A 22,696-nucleotide genomic window follows, 5' to 3' on the forward strand; every position below is an offset into this window, starting at 1 on the left:
GTACGCTTTAGAATTGTTACCAGAGAGCCTGCTTTCTCAATGATGAGCTCAATTGCTATCCCAACACAGTAGAATTTACTGACTTCCAATTCCCTGCAGGGTAACAAGAGGACAGCCAAAAGGCTTTAATTATCCAAAATGGAACTTTGAGACAACTAAAACCACTTTGAAGTGAATTATTGATAGCACTATGCTTTGTTTTTCTTTCTTTTTTTTTTTTAAGTAACAAGTCAAGGCAATTAATGCTATTTTTATCTTTGCAGATTCACTGAATTATAAGTGATTTTAAGAATACCTTAAAAAACCTCTCATTGGCTGAGTGGTAGGTTGCAATCATTTGTGTAAACTAAAGGCCTTGCTGAAGGAATCTCTGTGTGTTCTGATGCTCTTTCATGTGCCACTGTTGTAGGTATTTGGATACCTACTGCTCTTGGCAGTAAGGTGTTTGCTCAGGTTCTTCATGGGTTAAAGATTCTCCACATACCCAGGTCTCTTGTGTGTTTCTCACTGAGGACCTTCCCAAATGTATATTTTTGTCTTACAAGCCAAAGAGAACCCAAAAAAGTGATATAAAAAACTGACAGCTGCAAAGCAGAGCCATTTAGTCTCTTCCGTGTGTTTTGGTGGAGATCAGAGACTATAGAGTCTTCAGTGTGGCCTTAAGGGAAGCAGCTGCATCACCAGCTGGAGACTGACACATTGCAGAGAGCAGGCACAGCACAGCTCAGTGCCATCCACTCCCATATGAGACTGAAAGGCCTATCTTCAATTTAGACAATTACTTTGTGTTTATATTTAGTTTGGGGAGAGAAGGTACAGGAACCTGCCATAGCCTATCTCAATGAGCATCCTTGAGCCAGCACCGAACAAATAGGTGCAAACAGGTCCCCAGCCAGCAAAGGTCTTGTGACTTTCACAAAGGGTATCCTACTACCCCTTAGGTGGAAAAGATTTAAAATGAGACCCCGGGAAAGAAAACTATCACTTTTCTCTTTGGTTTACTGGGAAAATTTGACTGGCTGTTTACTGAGTGCATGAACCTAATTTAACTTAACTAGTCTTTTTTTTTAGTAAATGAGTGAAATTAGTAAATCCACTAAATTTTGTTTGGATTTAGTAAAAGTTGGGTATTAGTCTCTGTCCCTATAAGAAAATGTGCCAACACATTTTCACCTTTCCTTGCCTGATGAAATTAACTCACATGTCAAGACTTTGATCAAGCACTGTCTTGTTTCAGGATGCCTTTCCTAAACCCCCAGGTTGCTCCTCTTCTGTGCTACCAGGGTACCCTTTGTCTACCCTTCATCGGTCTTAGCTCTTACCACATCATAATGACATTATCTATCTATGGTGTGTGTCTCTTCCACTAATCTATAAGCTCCTTGATATCTGGGATCAGATCTGACTCACCTCCCCCATTGCCTAGCATAGTGCCTACACATAGTAGATATTCAAATGTTTATCAAACGAACTTATCAGGAGTCATGAGCTGTGCTGGCAAATCCTTAGCTTCAGCTGCCATAGCACTTTCTTCTAGGGACAGAGTGTTACTTGATGATGTGAGAAAGCAGTCAATGTGGAGAGTAAGGGAGGAGGAGAGAATATAAAAGTTCTCTTTTTCTAAAATGGTGCTTATAGTATAAACAAAGTTCTGTAATCACTTTAAATTTCTCCTTTTGGTAGCATCACTTTTTCAGGAGGGGAAAAACTTTCACTGTCTTATTTTAGCAGTTTTTGTGTTATTTCTTATTTCTGGTATTTTGAAGAGAAAGCTAATAACCTCTTTGTGAGCATAAAACAATTATATCCAGCCTCCCATGGAGACAATCTGCCAGAGCCAACCGCCTCACCCTCCATGCGGGCTTCATTTTCTTACTCCGGAATTTCATAGACTCTCCCCCAAAGACGTTCATCTTGTTGCACTATTATGATGAATGTTTGGAGCTGGCTCTCACCCCCTGCTTTATTAGCTATTGCTGGAGATGGTGTCAAAGAATTGGGCCCCAAATTTATCCTCCCATTAAATCCCCTCCAGGCAGCGCTGCTTGGCTCTGAGTAGTAGTCATCTAATCTCCCCTCCTTCTCCCACCTCCCACTGCCTTTGAATGTAAGGAAACTGCAGGCCCTGTTGCAAACAAAGAGCAGTGGTAGAAAGTGAGGTTGCAAATCACTTCCTACCACCGCTCTTTGTTTGGTCTTGCTATAGGCCCAGAGAGGAGTGTTTGTGTGTGAGTGCGTGCTCCACCATGTACTGTGAGGCCTCCAACATCAGTTTCAGTCACACACTAGGTCCATTCTCTGTCACTTCCTCAATTGACTGGTCATGTCTGTCTCCCAGCAATGTCTTTAAGATCTCCTTTCTATAAGGAGTTAGGAATTTATCATTTCTGAATACAGGGGCCTTACCTACTTACCTATGTACTCCTCCGAATGATAGACACAAGTCCTTTGATGAATTCATAAAATTAGTTATGTGATTTTTTATTTTGTCCCAGCAGCGACTCTGATAGCCTTCCTCTTGTGAGAGTTTCTGTTGAATAAAAGCTGTCTAGGTCTCTGACTTAGTAGGTTGGCCTTCATCCAATTTGAGACTTTAATTTTTGCTTTCAAAGCTGCCTTACCTTCAAAGAAATAGGGCCAAAAGGTGCTCCAGGTGCCATTTGCAAATCTTAGGTTAGTTTGTAAATATCCATTTCCTCTAGCAAACAGTCAACTTTCCTCTTGATTTCTAGGCGAGAGACAAAGGGTACCATGGGAGCACAGAAGAGGGGCATTTAGTCCAACCTGCAGGTTTAGGAAAGGCACCCTGAAAGCATCCTGTTCAATGATAGATTGTTGAGAAAATCTGACCCTGTGTTAGCTTTGCTGCTAACTCTCATTCGTAAAGCTCACTTTGAGGCCACCATTAACATTGGAAAAGCAGCATTGCTCAGTAATTTTTCTTTTCTTGAGGAGAAAGGATATTGTAATGAAGTTTTTTTTTTCCTTTTCAGTGAGGGAGATCCTGTCAGCTTCACTTAGGCAAAATGGTTCAATACTTTGAGCAGTTGGCTTATTCTTCATTTACTTGGTGATTTGCTAAACCATCTCATTCTCCTTACCTTACTGACAGAACTGCTACCCAGCTCCTCAGCCTTCTCCCACATCCATCTTTTCTAACTCTCAAGACTTCTTTCTCTAGCTAACTCTACCACCTGCCCCCAGTATTTACACCTGGGCTTCTTACAGGAACTCACTTGTGCTGGGGCTTCTTTGAAGGCAACATAAGTCACTGCCAGAGCAGGTGAAAGCAGCCTGCTTTTTCAGAGCTGACTAGAGGAGTACAGCCCTTCATCACAGTGGGTGGGCAAGCAGCTAGGGCCAAGTAATGCCACATTCCAGCGGTTAGCACCTGCAGGCTCGAAGCTGATAGTGCACTGTAATAAGATTCATCTCTGTTCACTTAACTGATGTGGGCTTTATGGAAATGTTCACTTGCTTAATTACTTTGGCAGACTCACTGATTGCTTTTCCCAAGGAGTTCTAAAAGGTCCCTCTGGGGTGGAGCATAAACCTCTTTCTCTGTCTTTTAATTTCAATCTTTACTTGAAGCACTTGAAAACCAGTATGTGATCCATATGGCCCACCATCTCCTCTCACCTGTGTATGAACATCAGGACCACTCCTATCCAGCATATGATCCATATGGCCCACACGGGATTACTCAGAAATATTGACAGCCTTCTTTCTCCTTTGTCAGCATGAGATCCCTGTTCCTCCTCCACCACTGAAGTGTATGCATGGCTCTTCTGATTTAGTCTGGGATCCATATGACTCTTTTTCTCTAACTGGTATGGAGTCTACAGAAAATGTTCCTCCCTTCCCACTCTAACATGTGATCCACTAAATTTCCCTCCATTTTTACAGTGACAGGAAAAGAAACCTAAGCTAGTCATTTGCTCATTTTTCACCATCCTGCCCCCAGGTGTTTAAAATTTAAATGTGTTAAAATAAATGGATTAATTAGGCTAATGGGAATGAGGTGTAATTAAAATACTTCATTTGGCTCATGATGCCAGTTTTTAAAAAGTTCTCACATATTCAAGAGATTAGAATGTTCACTATTAATTAAAATTAGGTCACTTCTTGGGGATTTAAGCTAATCTCCACTGCTGCAAAATTCCTTCTAGGTATAGATTAGGTTTTTCTTGTGTCCAGAAGTGGAACAGGAAATCTGTTACACATTTTCATATGACTTATTTTGTTCCTTTATATTCACTAGGTATTTCTGAGAGTATCCACCACTCCCACTGCCGTCGAGTCGATTCCAACTCGTAGCAACCCTACAGGACAGAGTAGAACTGCCCCATAGAGTTTCCAAGGAGCGCCTGGCGGATTTGAATCGCCGACCTCTTGGGTAGCAGCGGTAGCACTTAACCAATGCGCCACCAGGGTTTCCCCTCTGAGAGTACAGAGGGACGTTACTTCTGGAGATAGGCAATTGAGGGCCAAACTGATTCCAAAGGCTACCAAAGGTTTGTATTTATAACCCCTAGGAACTCTGTCAGCAGCACCTGCCACCAGAGATAGAGTAAGGGAATCTGAAACAGAGTATGGGATCTGAGCAAGGATAGCTTAACCTTGTAGGTATTTCATCATTAGGAAAGTTTTGGAGCCACTGGTCACTTATTGACAGAAAGCTGCAATTACAAAATTTCTAAGGATTAAATGATGTCTTTTATGGAAATGAAGATTATCCATTTGACTTGTGTGGTTCCGTCAACTTTTGTGGTTCATTCTTCTCCAGGTGCATTCATTGTGACTGTGGAAACGGTGTGAAAAAATGTCAGGGAGAAATTTCATTCCTCTCTGGCAGTGCTAGAGGAGATAACTTAGGCAAAGTATCTACTTGGTTTAAATATATGGTTTGGGGCCACAGTAACTAGAAGTTAGCTCATTTTTCAAGCAAAGTAGCTATAACCAATTGCTTAATTTCCAGCAGGTGATGAGGTGGAAAACCTACCCTGGGCAAAGTCATGCATCAAGGTAGAAAGCCCAGCTGCCAGAATGTATAGTCATGTACACAGAAAATGAGGCACCTGCCCTTAGGCCATGTGCTATACAGTTCATACACAGTAACCCTCTCCTGTTTCCCTCCAGTTTAATGAATTGTGAACCTTCTTCATCCATCCAGTACAGAGCCTGGATGAAAGCATAGTCCAGTAGGTGAATAACTTACTGGTGTGACAGATCTATTTCTTACCTAGAAATCAAGAGGAATGCTAACTCAAATCATCCCCCAGGTTAAAATATGAGGGCTGCTATGGTGTAGTCAGTGATACACATTCTTCATTCTACCCCTTTCAACCAATAAATTTGTGTGTACAAATAAATCAAGTTCTCTTTAGTAATTACTTAGGCCAGTTTGCATAACTGGGTCATTGGGTAAAGCAAGCAACTAGATGTCCTGGCTAGTAGCTCATCCTTCCTGATGGTTGTCAAAATGCCTTATGTACTAAGGTTCCATTTTTATGTCTCTGGTTCTGAAAAGAACATACTGGCCACGGGGCAGTAGTATAAGGAAGGGGATAACTGGCATGAAGAAGTTAAGGCTCAGTACTTATGGGATAAGTTAGAGGGATAACCCTAGTAGGTCAGTCACTAAAGTTTTGACTGGATACTTTCAAAGTGAAAAGGTTAGAAGGTTTTCTTATTTGAGGCTTTATTTTGTTTAATGATAATCAGCAGAGTCTCTGAGGCTTGTAATGCACTGCTGTTAACAGGCATCAAGGGAAATTGCTTTTTTTGTTGTTGTTAATGTTGAATTGGATGGGCTGAAGATTCATTGACTCCATGAAGAGGGAAGCTTGTTACTGCATGAAATGGGAGTGTGTGAGGCAATTCTGAAGGTGAAAAGAAATGTTAGTTTAAAATTAAGTAACTCAACCTCAGATGAACCGTTTTAACCACTGCCATGTACCACTCAGTCATACTTTCATCCCTTCTCAGAAGCCAGTCTTTTACCTGTATGTTCGAAGGTTTCTCAGGTAGACGCAATTGTGAATATGATGGTTTTCTGATCTTTAATCCCCAGGTATCTGAGAATATACTCTGTAGTGTAGATCATTGGACTGTGCTTTTAGGCCTAGGAAAGGGGAAGCTGCTTGGGAAAAAAAATCCCTTAGAGGAATTTTCTTCTTTGGGGGAAAACACAGGGGAAAGCTTTGGAAAGCAAAGCCAACCAGCTGAAGAAACTGATTCTCAGAGTTGGGGAATCAGAATTTTAACTCAGGTCTACTGATTCTACAGCCTTGCTTTTTCCACTATATATATCATTGTTTAGGGAAGCAATGGTACTTTAACAGGGCCTTCAAGGAAAAATGAGACTTAGGCTTTTTGGTAATAAAGAGAAATAGCATTTCATGTGCAGAAAACCATGTAAACCAAAGCATTATATCCAAGTGTACGTGTCTAACCAGCATCTGAAAATACAGCGCTATAGTTCTTATGAGGCTGGGACTTAGGAGCCAAAGTTATTTTTATCAAGCTTCAGGTATTCACCTATAATCAGACTTTTTAGGGTAAAACTTTTATGAATCTTCTTAGTATATACCATGTTAAATTTAACCAGTTATATTTCCTCCTTTCATGGAATGGCTAAAGAAACTTTTCCTCTAAACAATTTTTGTGGTTTTTCTATCTGAAGGATTTACATAGCAACTTTTAGAGACAGTGTACTTCCTGCAAGTATCCTAGTAAGGAAACAATCACCATGTTCTAGGCTTCTGGATGAAACTTATTTATTGTTTCATAGAAGACTCTTAAATGTCTCCAAATGTGGGAGGTGACTGTGATTATGGAAGTTGTATCTTTGGAGGGTTTTCTTTAGATTCACATTGGATATGAGAAAGAATTCATATTTTGCCTAAGCTATATAAAAAAAAAATTTTTTTTTATATTGTTTACATTGTTACGGTAACATTTCCACTCATATCTTTGGTAAGTTGGGCGTTAACTATGTGTCTTATCCATCATCCACCCAACACGAGGGAAAAGAGAGGCTGCTTTGCAGAATAATGAGTCAGAGAGAATAAGTTAAAAATGGACCAAGAAATCCCTAACTACTTTGAGGTTCAGCCTTGCTGTTCCATCTGTCCGCTTCATTTTGCTTCAGTTTGTGTAAGTGACCCCTGTCTTCAGAAGTCAGAAGTTGATGACTGCATTGGGGGGTGGTCCAGATTCCTGCCCTGAAAGGTGCTTTGGACATACCTCACTGTGGCTAGCTTTGGTAGTTTGCCTTTACTTAACATTGTCTGTTTCTTTTTCCCTTCCCCTTTGGGACTTTCTAATTCATTAACATTAGAAGCCCCAGTGCCAGCGTGCAACATACTCCCCTAGTCCTCTCCCCATGCTCCCCCCTCTCAAAAAAAAACCTAGGCTGACTTTTAGACAATATTAGATTATTTTAGTAAGAAATGTCAGAAAGCTTTCCTCTAGCCTCTTTGGTATGACTTAAGAGGTTAGAGAAAGCTTAATTGTCATCAGCAACAACTTGTATTTCTTCTTGGGGGACAACTGTTCATGTCTGAGCCATCTCTCCCCCTGGAATGGGGATAAAACATTTTTATTGTTATTTTCATATTTCGGGGAGTAACTGATGATCATGGACATCCAGAGGCAAAAGCTTACTTGTGGTTAGACTGGACAAAAACCTTCTTTAGACTTAGATTTAATTATTCTTTCAGTTTTTAAATTGAATCCCTCAGTGTGCTAGGCATTTTGCCGAAAGACTGGCAATATATTGGTGAGTAAAATAGATCTGGTCTCTGTTCTTGTGGAGCTTTTAGTCCCAGCTTCAGGAAAACTTCAGAAATTATATTCCTGTTTCCTACTAAATTCTGCCTCCAGTTTTCTTTTCCTTCCCTTGGGCCTTGCTATCTGTGCTTCTTTAAGTTCTCTTCCTAGTTCTGGATGAATGGCTTTCTCAAAGAGTAGTGTGGGCAGCTCTAGCCATTGCTAAAAAAAAAAAAAAATGGTAGAACTGTTGAGGATGAAGAAATCTTCCTTCTCCTCTACCAATTCTAACAGCCCATTCCAAAGATTTCTTTGTTCAACAGCCAAAAGTCAGTGTCCTTTGGCAAATGCAGAACTTTTCATCTAAGGATATCACGCATGTTACGAGGAGTTACTTCTTCCACCTGTATGCACAGTTCGTTCTCCCTGCACATGTGCCTTCTAGTGCCAGAGTCTCACCTACATCACTGCCACCCCTTGTGGTACTGCACCACAGAGGCCTCTTCAGAAGTTCCTCAAGCTCCATCTGCTGTAATTTCCCAAACAGTTAATGGCTCAGTGAAGTCCTTTTCCTCCTGCCACCAGCATTCTAGAATATGCAGGCTCTGTAGGATCTGTGAATTCTGTGTGGAGTTGGTTGCTGGGGAAAGCAGCCTGCTCAAGAACTGCTGGGTTCAGAGAAGACTTTTTTTAAAAAAACAGCTTTATGCACCTATGATGCAATTTGCCCACTTATACAATTCATCGTTTTTTAGTATATTTAGTATGACTATATTTTTAGTATAGTGTATTTTTAGTTTTTTAGTATGTTTATTAGTATATGACATTGTTTTTAGTATATTTAGTATATTGACAGTATATTTAGTATATTGATATTTAGTATATTGACATTGTTTTTTAGTATATTTAGTATATTGACATCACCACAATCTAATTTTAGAATATTTCATTCCCTCTTAAAAGAAACCCCATACCCATTAGCAGTCAATCCTCATTTTCCCCTACCTACCTCCCAAAAAAAAAAAAAAAATTTTTTTTTTTTTTTTTTTTTTATTTTTTACCTCCCCAGCCCTAAGCAACCACTAGTCTACTTTCTATCTCTATAAATTTATTCTGGACATTTCATATAAATAGAATCATATGATATGTGGTCTTCTGTGTTTTGCTTCTTTCATTTAGCATAATATTTTAAAGGTTTATCTGTGGTATAACATGTACCAGTACTTCATTCCTTTTGATGGCTGAATAATATTCCCTTATATGGCTATACCACATTTTGTTTATCCATATATCAGTTGATGTACATTTGAGTTGTTTCCACTTTTTGGCTATTATGAATAATTCTGCTATGAATATTGATATATAGGCTTTTGTGTGGACATTTTCTTGATTCTTTTGGGTATACATTTAGTAATGAAATTGCTGGGTCATATGGTAAATCCATGTTTAACATTTGAGGAACTGCCAAACCATTTTCTACAGTAGCTGAACCATGATACAGTCCCATCAGCAGTGTATGAGGGTTCCAGTTTCTCCACATCCTCACCAGCACATGTTATTGTCCTTTTGTTTATCACCATCCTAGTGGGTATGAAGTGGTATCTCATTGTGGTTTTGATTTACATTTTCATAATGATGTTAAGCATCTTTCATGGACGTATTGGCTATTTGTATTATCTGCTTTGGATTGAAATTGGGTTATTTTTCTTTTTGTTGTTGAATTGTAGCTATTTAAAAGTTCTTTATCAGATATATGATTTGCAAATATTTTCTCCCGTTCTCTGGGTTGTCTTTTCACTTTCTTGATGGTATCATTTGCAGCACAAAAGTTTTTAAACTTGATGAAGTCCAAATGATCTACCTTTTTACTTTTGTCACTTATGCTTTTGATGTCATGTCTGATCATTGCCTAACCCAAGGTAATGATGATTTATTTACTCCTATGTTTTCTTCTAGATGTTTTATAGGTTTTAGATTTTACATTTAGATCTAGGGCCCATTTTGAGTTAATTTTCGTGTATGATGTGAGGTAGGGCTCTAACTTCATTCTTTTGCATGCGGATATCCAGTTGTCCCAGCACCATTTGTTGAAAAGACTGTTGTTTTCCCCAGTTGATTTTCTTGGTGCCTTCCTCTTCCTACACTTCTTCCTTTCAAGTCAGTCTCCTTTACCAAAATACTCTATCATAAAAGCTTTTAGAGGGCACAAGCTAGGTTTTGCTAAATTACCTGAAGGGTGGAGATTAGATGAAAATCTCAAGATGCCAAATAAAAGAGAAAGTGCATAGCCCACCTCCCTGGACTGGGCCACTGAACCTGTGGCTCCAAGGCCGGGAGAGGCCATGTAGTTCCTCCAATGAGGTGATGAGGGCTTCTGCAGTAAAGCCCACCCAGCCATAAATGGACCCTCTGCACTGCCGCCCACACAGCTGTTCATTCAAATATTGTCTCTGTGTTCAGTGTTTGTGTGTCTATTTTTGTGGCATAGGCCTATGCAAGGTCTCTCTTTGTGTTTTTCTCTTAGTAAAGACCAAAGGGCTAGGTCCATTCTGCTTGAGAAGCTGGTAACCCATGTGGCTACATTTGTGGCATTTGTGGTTGGAACTTTTGTAGCTTAGAAACCTCAGAATGATCTTCTTCTAGAAGAGAAGGAAACACTAATCCACAATGTAAAGGGTACAAAGAGAGGATGAGAAACAAACTTTGTCCCACTCCTTTGCTGAAGACTGGCTCTGACTTGGGGTCTAGTTTGCCCAAATGTCAGGGTCCCCACAGTGAGTTGAACATCCAATACAAACCTGGTAGGGATAACCTGCTCTAGCCTCATACTCATGCAGTATTCCTCTTCCTGACCTCTTAAACCAAACCCACTGCTGTCCAGTTGATTCTACCTCACAGCAACCCTATAGGGTTTCCAAAGCTGTAAATCTCTATGGAAGCAGACTGCTACATCTACATCTTCCTTCTGTGGAGCGGCTGGTGGGTTTGAACCACCGACCTTTCAGTTAACCACCTTTTCTTACTGAATCTCATTTTCTACCAGGGTAGTCAGGGTTAAAGAACATGTGTCCTGCCTTCTCTGAACTGTGTCCTTGTTGGATAGTGGGTGTTTGGATGGAATGGGTAGAAAGGGAAGTGACTAATATTTTGCTCATTCATTTTCTGATGGGGAAAAAAATTGCCATTTCTTCCTTGCTGGGAGACCCAAATTTTAAGATTTCAGCACTGGACAGTTGCTACTTATTGGATTTTGATCAGTAAAAATGAGAGAGCTGCTACTGGAATTTCTCAGGAGATCCCTCCACCTCCAAAAAAAAAAAAAATCCAAAAGAGATGTAGCAAGTCCTTTTGGAGGTGATATTAGTGGGAAGAAAAGGCTAAAGAAGAGAGAGAGACTGTCATTTTTCCTGTCCTCCCCCATCCATAAATCTGAGACCTCATCTTTCTCCCACTGAGTCAGGCAAGAGTCCTATTATAGGGCCATGGCCAGGTGGGTAGTGCAGGAGCGCAACCCAGGAAAGCCCTAGTAACCTCCAGACCTCCTAGGAAAAGAGAGGTCTTTGGTCACTTCCATTTGGTCTGGCTTAGCCTGTTTTGTTTTTTTTTTTTTAGCCTGGTTTCAGTGTTCTGTCATTTCTGTGCTCTCATATTTCCATTTCAAAAGTATAGAGTCCTAAGAACTTTAATGGGGAGCCTCCAAGCCCTCTGAAATTCCTTGCTAAAGAGCCTGAAGAGAAAATAGCAAGTCTCAGACTATTTTCCTTACCCCTTAGGCTTAATACCCTGCACCTGGTAGCTCTAGTAGATCAGCTCGGTACTCAGGTTTTGCAGATAACAGAAACAGCAAGAAAAGTAAAGCAGAGGGTACTTTATGGGTACTAGGTTAGAGGTTACTAGCTAGATGTAGACTATTCTACCTTCCTCGGGTTTCCAAATAGTCCCTTGTGGGAGACCTTAATCATCTGCTGAGTTCTGAAGCTTTGAGATGAGAATGTTACAGGGCAGGTTGGAGGACAATTTTATCTTCACTCCAAAAATATATTCCCAGAATGACAAATCTGTCGTATCCCCAGGATGAGTTTGCCCAGACAGTATCAGCATAGATGCCCTGTGATATCAAGACCAGGGCATCCATAGGCCCAGCTGACACTTGGTAGATGTACTGGTGAGAAAGGAAGGGAAGTATACTTTTTTAAAGATAAAACCATCCATATTTCCATATCTCTTTCTCCCTGCTTCCCTTACCCTCTCTTTATCTCTCTCCCTTCTTTTTCTCTTTCCTTTCCCCTTTTACCCCTTTTACCTACTTTCTCTCTTTTTCTGCTGCTTGCTTTCTTTCCTGGTGAGGTAACTTCTCAGGTAGTGACGGAACAAAATTACAGCATTCCCAGCTATTCCATCCCCAGAGGTTATTTCATTTTACCAGCCAACTAGGCCACAGCGGCTGCTACCAGCTCACCCAGACAGACACTAGAGTACTTTGGAGCTCTGTATTCTCCAAACCTAGGTAAAAGGCCCTAGTTCGTTTGAGATAGGATTTTTTTTTTTTAATTTCTTATCAAAAAACTTAAGAAATTTAAGGAAGCCCTATAAAAAAAAAAAAAACCTATAAAAGCATGAAATGGATGCATTTACAGAGTGCAGATTCTCTTTTCCTAAGATAACTAAGTTCTAATTCCTTTCCTTCACATCTATTGGCCTGAGATGCTAAACCTTATGACTCAGATTCCTATCCTGAGTTAACTCTGAGTTGGTACTGCTGCTAGGTTTGTTGTCATTGAGTGGATTCCCACTTACAGTGACCAGGCCCTCTCAAGACCTGCTTCCCCTATATTCTTAGTGGGTTTAGGCACCTGGTTTTCCTTTCTGCTGTTGGACTGAGGTCATCCCTGCAAATGTCGTCAGCCTCTGAATGAGAAAAATATTATCTAAATGTGGAAAATATTTGACCACTTGGTCACAAAATTCTTTTCTGCTTTGGATTTAGACCAACCCACAACCTTAACTTGCAGATATCATCTCTTGTTAATCTCTGGAAAAGTAAGTTACCAGAACTCTCCTCTTGCTACTGACCCATTTCTATCCTATTTGATTTATTCATTCATTGAATATTTATTAATCACCAGCTGTATGCCAGGCATTGTGCTAGATGTTTGACGTTGCTGTATTATATAATTGTAAGAATTCTCTAAGACTTAGTCATTCTTTCAACAAACATTTATTGTTTGCCTACAATGTAATATCCCCAGGTACTGTGCTAAGTGCTGAGATAGGTATTATTATCCCTTCTTTTCTCCTCTGGTGGAACATGTAACTTGCCAAAGATTATTCAGGATAACAAGTGGCCAAATCGGGATTCCAAACGATGATTTTTTTTTCCCCCCACTTTTCTGGCTTATATTTTTATTATCTGAGTTAGATTAAATGGTTCTATAATTCTTTACTATCAAAAAGCTATATTTAAAGAAAATCTTGATTTCTTTATAGTGCTATCTTATACACATACACACACACATGTTTTGATAAACTATTTTAGATTTACAGCCAGATGGATAGACTCTATTAGTCTATCAGTTGTTCCCTCACTTTACCATGATACATTTATCAAAACTAAGAAACTGGCATTAATACATTACTATTACCTAAATTCTAGATTTTATTTGGATTTCACAATTTTTCCAATCTTTCTGTTCCAGGATCCAGCCCAGGGTACCATGGTGCATTTAGTTGTCATGTTTCCCCAGTGGTCTCAGGTCTGTGACAGTTCCTCAATCTTTTCTTGTTTTTCATGACCTTGACAGTCTCGAGAAGTAGTGGCCAAGTATCCAGTAGAATGTCTCCATATTTGGGTTGGTCAGATGTTTTTCTCTTGATTAGACTGGGGTTATAGGTTTTTAGAAAGCATACAGCAGAGGTGAAGTGGTCTTCTCACCAGATCATACCAGGAGTTACATGGCATCGCTGATGTGGTAAACCTTCATCACTTGGTTAAGGTAGTATTTACTAGGCTTCTTGTAAAGTTACTATTTTTCCCTTTTGCTATTCTATTTGGAAATAAGTCACTAGATCTATCCTACCTTCAGTGGGAGTGGAGGGGGAGTGGGAGGAATTAAACTTCATCTCATATAGGAGGGGATATTTGTACATATTATTTGAAATTTTTCTGTGAGAAAGATTTATCTCTTCTCCCCATTTATTCATTTATTTAATAATTTCTTTATACCAGCATGGACTCTTGCCAAACCTTGGTTATTTAAGTCTAAAACCTCTGCTCTTTCTGCTACACCAGGCAAGAAATGACAAGGCCTTGGTTTCAGAGAAATTTATTTCAGGTTTTAGAGATGTTTAAGAGGTAGATTTGGTAAGACTTGCTGACCTTGGATGTGAGGGAGTGGTGGAGAGAGAGTGATTAAAATGACACTCAGGTTTTGGTTTGAGTGGCTAGAAATAAATTTTTGGTTTGAAACATATTTACTAACTAATATGAAGGTTGGTTCTACGCTTTGATGATGCTCAGCTTCTTCAGAGACTGTTTAGTCTACATTTGGACCAACTTTACTGACTGCCCTGTTCACCCAAGTCAGAGCAGAGGAAACTTCTTTTCTTTCTGATTAAAACACCAGGGCCCCCTAGTGGATAGCCAGCCCCCTGATGTCCTGGGTCCTATTTCTTGTCTAAAGGACTTGTGGTTTGGGGGGTTTGGTTGTTGTCATTGTGAGTTTTCTCCCTAGTTCATTTGCAGAGTAGACATACTTGATTCTGTCTCTGTCTGATAAATTATTAAACCTTTTCCATTTCAGAGTTGTCAGTTCACCCTCATTTGTGATCTCCTCAGGTTCAATAAAAGGGCGTTTACTCTCCAACACTCACTCCCATGCTCCAGTACTCTAAACCAGAGGGTAATCAATCCTTGTTTTAACTGATTTTATCTTCTTCCATCTGGTGCTATAGTAATGTTAATTCTTTGTTTCAGAGCCATCATCAACCATTTTAACCCCAAAATTGAATCCTACGCTGCTGTGAATCACATATCCCAGCTTTCAGAGGAGCAGGTAAGCCACTATGCTCCCTAGAGTTACCTTAGTTAGTGGCTAGGATTAAGCAGTTGTCTTCTCTCTGATGGCACTGAGATTCTGTGACTGAGACTTCCAGCGGGGGCGGCAAGAGCCAGGCTACTGGGAGAGATTAGTAAGGGATTGACTGATAGTGCATTGAATAGAGAGTGATGGTTTCTCCTTCTGTGCTACCTGATGGGCTCATTTAATTATATAGAAGATACGTAGGTGAAAATTTGGTGAACTTTTATTTTATAGTGGGTGATAATGCATTTCTTTTTTAAATTTTAGGCAGAATCATTTTGATTTTTTAAAATAAATGAGAACTTAGAAATGGATGAAACTGCCAATTAGAAAAACCCTGAGTTTGGCTTAATTTGAGGCAGTTTGGCTTATTTTAAAGCATGAGCCCTCATTGAGACAGATTTTCTTTAGTAATTGAATTCCCTTTGCAGTTATTTCTGAGCAGGTTTTCCTGTGGTATGGACTGAGTTATAGATGCAGATATAGTGGTATGTTTGTTTTCCTTGAGTCTGGCCTGATTTCCTCTTCTCCCAAAGCGCCTGCACTTGGTTCTGCATTATATAAAAGTGCAGATGGGGCTTTAGTATGGCCTCGGGGTGAACTTAATATTTCAGAATGAGACTCTGAGTTCTGTTTTTTTAAAAAAACACAAAATGAAACATCCTATTCACACAATCCCCTTTCCTTCCCATCCTACTCCCAAGTTGGGGGGGCGGGGCGGCAGCAGAGTATTCATGAGTTGAGGGTACGAGCATAGGTTCCAAGCCAGTAAGGAGACCACATATGCGCTACTCTCCTTTTTTGCCAATGCATCTCATTTTAACCCTTTTCTGAGCCTCTTGCTGGCAGGGCCACCAACCAGCTATGGTGTGACCATGTGTTCCAATGTTCCTAAAAGCTATCCAGCTTCCCCAATGAGACACCGAGGCTTTTGCCTATCAGACAAGCTTCTCAGTATTCCTACCAGTGGCTCTTTCCTCAGCCAGATGGATAGACTCTATTAGTCTATCAGTTGTTCCCTTTGTGACATATTTGTTCTCTTTTGTGAGCCCAGCTGTGAGAATCCATTTTCACATTTAAAACTGTTTTTATAGATGGCTTTCATTTGCTTTTCTCCTCTTCTGCCTATGGAGCAGTCGTGAATCCTGTTCTTTGATGCCACTGTGATCTGTGATGTGTTTGGTGATACTGCCTTTACCTGGCAAGCCTGTTCAGGTCAATTTTACTATATCATTTTTATGCAAAAAGAATTCAACATCTTGAGTTTTGCATGGTGAGAGAAAGGGTGACTTTCCTACCACAGTGAGCTCTAGTTAGTCTAGAAGCTTTAAAAAAAGGAAGACACATTTTCCCTGTCAGCCACGTGCGGTATTCTTCCCCCAGCAGCTTGGGAAGGTCAGGCTGAAATCATTCTCCAGCAGTAGCAGCCACAGACCAACAATAAAAATCCATTCTGGCACATGAGGCAATCTGGAAAAGGATGATTAGCAAGCACGTGTCTTCACCCTCCTCCAACTTCTTTCAAAGTTAAATGAAGTGACGAAAGTGCCTCTCCAGAAGAGTCCACAAGCCAAAGATGAGCCGATTTCGATGGAGAGGGAGAGCACTCATCCTTCTGCAAGAATGGGGAAGGGACAGCAACTCTCGGAGATTTATTTAGTTAGTAAATAATTATATGCCTGCTGTACTCAAGACGTGGTGCTGGGTAGTGAGGATCCATGGTGGATAACCTAAGTCTAACCCTTGCTCTCGTAGAGTTTTTATACAGTCATTGCCTCTCTTAACAATCTTTTTCACATGGCAGGTGGAGGAGGTTGATACTATTCTGGGACCCTTTTCAAAACTGCCCTCAAAATAGTTGCTGCTTCTCTTCACCAACTGACTTTGAGGGGCATTAAATGACAGCATTTGGGTGTACTTGGTTTTATTCTCAGTGCTCTCAGATTAGAGGTATTTGACTGCCTGGTTAATCTCCAGCATGTGTTGGAGCACTTCTCTCCCTTCACTTATAAACATTAATGCTAATGTCACTTAATATTAAGAGTGTTCACAGCTTCCCAAAGAGCTGGCTTTAGGACACAGTAGGGCCCTGCAGTTGTTAGCAGCAGATTCAGTAGAAAAAAAACCAGGAACTTTATCCCCAAGTCAATTCCCAAGTACTCCTAAAATAAAACCCAAAGACCAGGAATAGAAGTTTATTTCACTTAGTAAGTTAGCAGACGACACAGAGGGCTTGGCTACATCTGCCTGCCCAGTGTGCCATTTTCTTTTGGCAAGAGATTTGTGAATTCTTGAGTCCTGACAGCCCCAGACACATTCCAGCCTCCGTTTGAGGCATTTGAGGTGATGCTTGTAAATCCATTATTGCTTATTAAACAAAGCCCAGTCTCTCACACTGGGGTTTCTTTTCAGATGTCCTGAAGATAGATAGCATTTTTCTGTTGAATTCTCATTGGCTTCATGGAGGGCAGAGCATTTTTCAATCAGTTAATACCATCACCGTGACTGAATGGTCGTGCATTTTCTAGCCTAATAAACTGCGTACATTTTTATAACATATATGCATGTGTCCTTTTGTCTGGGGCTGATTATGAAGTTTGTTCATTTTGACCTCTTTTCCTATTTGACACATCTTTGTAAATAAAGATGAGAAGAAGATACAGCTTGCTTTCCCAAGAACTGTGAAACTATCCCAGTTTATCCCCTACTAGGTTTTGCTTGTCTCTAGTACATCTTTAAAAATTGTCTTTCAAGGCTCTTGCCCACCCTCAGCTGAGATTTACCTCCCTCTCCCCACCGTGGCTTTTTGGTAAGCAACCATATGCCCAGGTAAACTTGATCATCAGGAAATAACGATTCCCAAAAAAGATGAGGCTAAAAAGTCAAATTGGAAGGTTTAGAATCCATAGCAGCCTAAGTGGTTTCTGACTTAGGGAACTTTGAATCTACTTTGATTCCTTTTATTTTCCAAGGCTACTTCCTCTCTAGCTTTGATTGTGTTCACCTCCTGTAACCTTCTCCTTTTAGGGAGGACCACAAATAGTGCCACCTCAGCATATCACCTTTGTAAACCTTCCTAAATTCAGGTCTCCAGCCCTTCCCCGACCAGTGGTCAGCCCCCTGATTTTCATTCCCCCAGGAAGATAACTAAGTCACACAACCTGGGTGTGACAGATTGAATTGTGCCTTCTCAAAAAATGTGTTGGAACCCTAATTCCTATACCTGTGGGTGTAGTCCTAGTTGGAAACCCTGATGGCGTAGTGGTTAAGTGCTACGGCCGCTAACCAAAAAGTGGGCAGTTTGAATCCACCAGACCCTCCTTGGAAACTGTCTGGGGCAATTGGGGATAGGGTTATCTTTGTTATGTTAATGAGTCCATATCAGTGTAAGCTGTGTTCTAAACGTAATCACTTCTGAGTTACAAAAAAGAGCAGATTAGACACAGAAGCAAGCAAGCACAAATGGGGGGTAGCACAGGGTGGGAAAAGATAGAAGCCATGTGAAGATTGCTGAGGAACCAAGGCACACTGGGGCTACAGAAGCTGAGACAAGGATCCTCCCTACAGCCAACAAAGAAAGAGCCTTCGCCTATAGCCAGCGCCTTGAATTTGGACTTCTAGCCTCCTAAACTGTGAAAAAACAAATTTCTGTTCTTTAAAGCCACCACGTGTGGTATTTCTGTTACAGTAGCACTAAGAAACTAAGACACTGGGTTTCACTGATAAATCCCAATGACCATTTTGCCTGTACTGAATAAATGTGGGTGGAATGCATTTAAGAGGAACTCTTGACCCCCAAGGGTAAAGCTTGGGTCCTGATGCTTCGAGGACATCCCTACCCTGTCCTATCCTCAACTCTTTTATATACCCTCTCCTCCTGTTCCTGCTTTTCTAATTAGCAAAAGGCCTTTCTATTATTACTGGCTACATCATATTAGAGATGGATCCACACTCAAGAGGTCTGCCATGAAATTTCTGGAACAGAATTAACTCACAGGCTCTTGACCTAAGATTCAAGAATAGACTTTTAGAGAGTTAGTGCACACCCTGAAATTGTGTGTGAAATTATGCATATGTGCTTTTTCTTCCCCTAGAAGAGGGTCCATAAGATTTTCAACCAGTCTTTGACTTAAAAAAAAAAAGTTTTTTTGTTTTTTTTAAGGATCACTGGCTTAACTCCTTTGAGTTAACCTAAGCCGTTAGACTTTCGAAAATGCCCATTGAGGATCTCCAGTTCCTTTCAAACTGTTTGTTTTGGTTTACAAATGCTATGAAGTATTGATTTATATCAGCTCTAATTGCCCTTTTAGGCAGGAGAGGGCTTCATAGCAGACCTTTACAGAAGATTCTCTGGAGCCCTGAATATCTAAAGTACGGAATGGCAGTGTAGGATTCAAGGCAAACATTCCCTGAGCACCTGATTTCTTAAGCTCTCAGTCACATTCATGACCAATTTTATGCCTTTGAAATATCTCATTGGGAAACAAGTAAATGATTGGCCCCCTCGTGTTCTCTTTCAACCGTCAGTCGTCTATCAGTATTTTAATATTCAGTGCCTATTCTGCATCTTAGACTGTGCTAGGCATTTGAGGGATATAGAAGTATGATAAAGGGCCGCAGCTCTCAAAGGACAAAACAGTGCAAAATATGGGTTAAGGCAACTTATTGTCAGCTGACCAGTATTAGCAACAGGATCTGTGAGTTCCTGTGAGAGACAGATCTCTTCAGATTGTGCTGGTCACGAAAGGTCATGTGGAGGGGAGAAGAATTAAGTTGGGCCTTGAAAGAGGAGGGGTAGGGATTGGATAGATGGATAGGCATACTCAAAGCCAGGACCTAAAAAGGACAGAAAGAATGGAGGAGAGTCTCTGGGTTCCTGTAAGTCATGTCCTTGGGTCACAGAGCACCCAGAGACTGGATCACTTAGAATACAATCCAGTCACTTGTTATCACAGCCTCCATAATTCCTAGTGCACTGACTCTCATCTCTTTCCCAATTTGGGTTTTTTTTTTGTTGTTGTTGGTTCAATTCACAAGCATTTATCAAGGGCCTGGAATGAGCCAGGATGAAGGGTAGGCATGTGATAAGATTTAATGGGCAAACCTGTCTTGAAATAGGTCTTCCTTTCAAGCAAGGACCCAGGAGCTCGCTGAAAATTTCTGTACATACAAATTCAGGAATTTTCTGGGAAGATCAGAAAGGTGGCCTGCTGGCACCCCCATATGCTACAGGGCCATGGGGCAGTGTAACCAGATTCTTACATTTTCTACATTAGGAATTTGGGGGAAAAAAATTTTTTTATCAGGTGTCACCTCACATCATTTCTTTAAGTCTACACTCTCAATAGGGCTTTGAGTTTTTTGATTCAGAGGAGGCCTGTATAATATTGTATATTACAAGAGATATATCTGCAAAAACATTATGACAAAGCAAGGTATCAATCATTTGTGGGAGTAGGTTAAAGAAAATTAGGGAAACAAACAAAAAATATTTCACATCTGAATGAGTGAAGGTTAGGTTGGAAGCTGCTAAGTATTTGTTTCCATGTATTAGTAATCTTTCTAAACTTTTTTTATTTTCTCATGATCCTAAAATAAGAGCCACTACAGATAACTGCTGAGTGTTTAGAAATACTAATGAAGGCTTGCTTAATTTTCCCAGAAAGGAGTGAGCTACTAATAAGAGGAGATCCCCAAGTTTGTGGGGCACAACATTGTTAAGGGCCCTGGGTGGCACCATTACTTGGGACATCTAGGAGAAAGCATAGAAAGATCTTGGGAGAATGACCTAAGGGCTTCAGGGCTTATGAGGAAAACCAAGCCTGATATTTCAGCCTTAGGGTTACTGGCCAATAGCATGCTAGTAAATGTTTACCAGCTTGAAGAGGTGAGGGGAAGGAGCAGGCTGATTTGTAGTATTTTCCATGTTCCATAGTGTGAATACTCCTACCAAGTCTACCAGTGTGAAGTAGTTAATTGGCTCTCAGAATTCCTGAAAATTTAACAGTCATGTCTCACTGGCTGAGCCTGTGCCAGCCAACTCCAACACACCCCTGGTTGTGGCAGTCTGGGAGAAGAGGACTGTAACCATGCATGGCAGGGTTTCCTGACTAGTGGGTGAGTGTGGCACACTCTTCCCACATATACAAAAGATCTCTCATGGCAGCCTGGGATCTCAAAAAGGGCGTTGAGGCCTCTGAGCAGCTCACTCTGAGAGCCCTAGGATGCTTTCTTATCTTAGAACAGAGCCCTTACCATCATGCAAGACAGCCTTGGCAGAGACATGCTAGAAAACTGAGACTTAATACTCCCACGATAGCCATATCTCAGTTTCCCGTACTTGGCATCGTATTTTTCCACAACGGCATGTAGTTTTGCACTGCCTCGCTGTAGCCTTGAGTGATGGTTGTTGTGGGAACTCTTACTGAGTGCAAGCATGTGACACAGCATTGCTGTCTGACCCTGCCTTCCTTGTTGCCTTTGTTTAGATTCTGGCATTACAGTTGCCTTGTTTGGCAGAGAAAGTTTGGTATGAGTTGTTTGTTCACAGGGCTTTATAGCTGGTCACAGATTCACTAAAGCAGGAAGGGCACAAAGTCAGTGGCAGAGGGATTTTCCCCCAAGCTGCTTTTCCTCTGAAATCAACTTTAGGTAATAAAGGGCATCCTGAGAAGGCGCACATAAGAGGATCAGTTGATTGAGTATGTGCTGCTAGGATGGCCTCTCTCTTATCTGAACCAGGAGGTAAACTGTGCTACCAGAGGCCCTGGGTAGGGGAGACAGTATTTTGGATTTAAAATAGACATAAATAAATTGGTAAAAGGAAAGGAACAGCTAGTAGTTATTGAATGCCTACTATGTGCTGGGCACTTTTATATGGGTTATTTGCTCAATTCTTATAACAACTATTTAAAGTAGACATAATTACCCTCATTTTGCAAATGAGGATGCTAACAAGGCTGATTTGTGTAAGGTCACACAGCTGTTAGTAGTAAAGCCCATAACGGGAGCCTAGGTCTGTCTGACTCCAAAGTCTCAGTTTTTTCCCTTTCATCAGGCTGGGGCAGGGACATGTGTGACAACCTGAGCTTGTCAGGTATTCTGAAGGAAGAGGCAACCCAGGAATAGGAAGGTAGAGGGGGAAACAGGGAGAGTGAAGATAACAGGTCTAATTCCTAGAGAATGGAAAATAGCCTGGATTAAAAGAGAGCCATTCAGTAGAGGATGACAACCTCACAGAAAATACACCTCTAGGGCTGCCAACAAGAAAGAAAGTACTGAATAGGGGACTGAAGAGTTTGTCTGCTAGTTGAACAGAAATGCCTAAGCAAAGGCTTCTGGCACAGTAACTTTATAAATGAAGCAAAAGTTTCTTTATTCCAAACAAGTATATCAGGAAGGTCACTGTGAGAAATAATGCTTTTCCACACACCAAAGGGGCCTAGTGCCTTTTTAAATATTTATTTTCATAGATATTTATATGGTTCACAATCTTAAAGGTAGCACACTGAATTTTAATTGTTTTTAAAGTAGTACTCCCATTTTATGTTTAAAAAAAAGACAAAACCCAAAGACTCTCAAAATTAATGTCCCACAGCCAAGCTGGATGAATACAGAGGTCACTGGTAGAGAAGAGCTCAGCTTACTCATCTCTGTCACTGTCAGCATTTTCTCCAATTAGGTATGAATTCTAAAATGTCCATCAAATAAACTTCTGGTCTTCCTCACTCAGGCAACTGTGAAACTTTATTGGCAGTGCAGAGGAGGAGCAGAGTCGGAATTCCAGTAATTGTCAGCTTTTGAAGAGATTACAGGAGACAGCAGTCTTTGCTTTCTTGGTTTTA

The 22,696-nt window shown here is 40.6% G+C and overlaps 1 protein-coding gene across 9 annotated transcripts in view; it reads left to right on the forward strand.

Annotated features, from left to right (window-relative positions):
* ARMH3 (armadillo like helical domain containing 3) overlaps positions 1-22,696 on the forward strand; it is a 219,318-nt gene that overhangs the window by 169,475 nt on the left and 27,147 nt on the right. For all 9 annotated transcript variants that reach the window (XM_023546793.2, XM_064269402.1, XM_023546794.2 and 6 more), the window contains one exon: positions 14,747-14,825. In XM_023546793.2, coding sequence (XP_023402561.1) covers positions 14,747-14,825 — 79 coding nt within the window. The remainder of the gene's footprint in view (positions 1-14,746; positions 14,826-22,696) is intronic.

Source organism: Loxodonta africana, chromosome 16 (assembly GCF_030014295.1).
Source record: "Loxodonta africana isolate mLoxAfr1 chromosome 16, mLoxAfr1.hap2, whole genome shotgun sequence".
NCBI classification, from domain to species: Eukaryota; Metazoa; Chordata; class Mammalia; order Proboscidea; family Elephantidae; genus Loxodonta; species Loxodonta africana.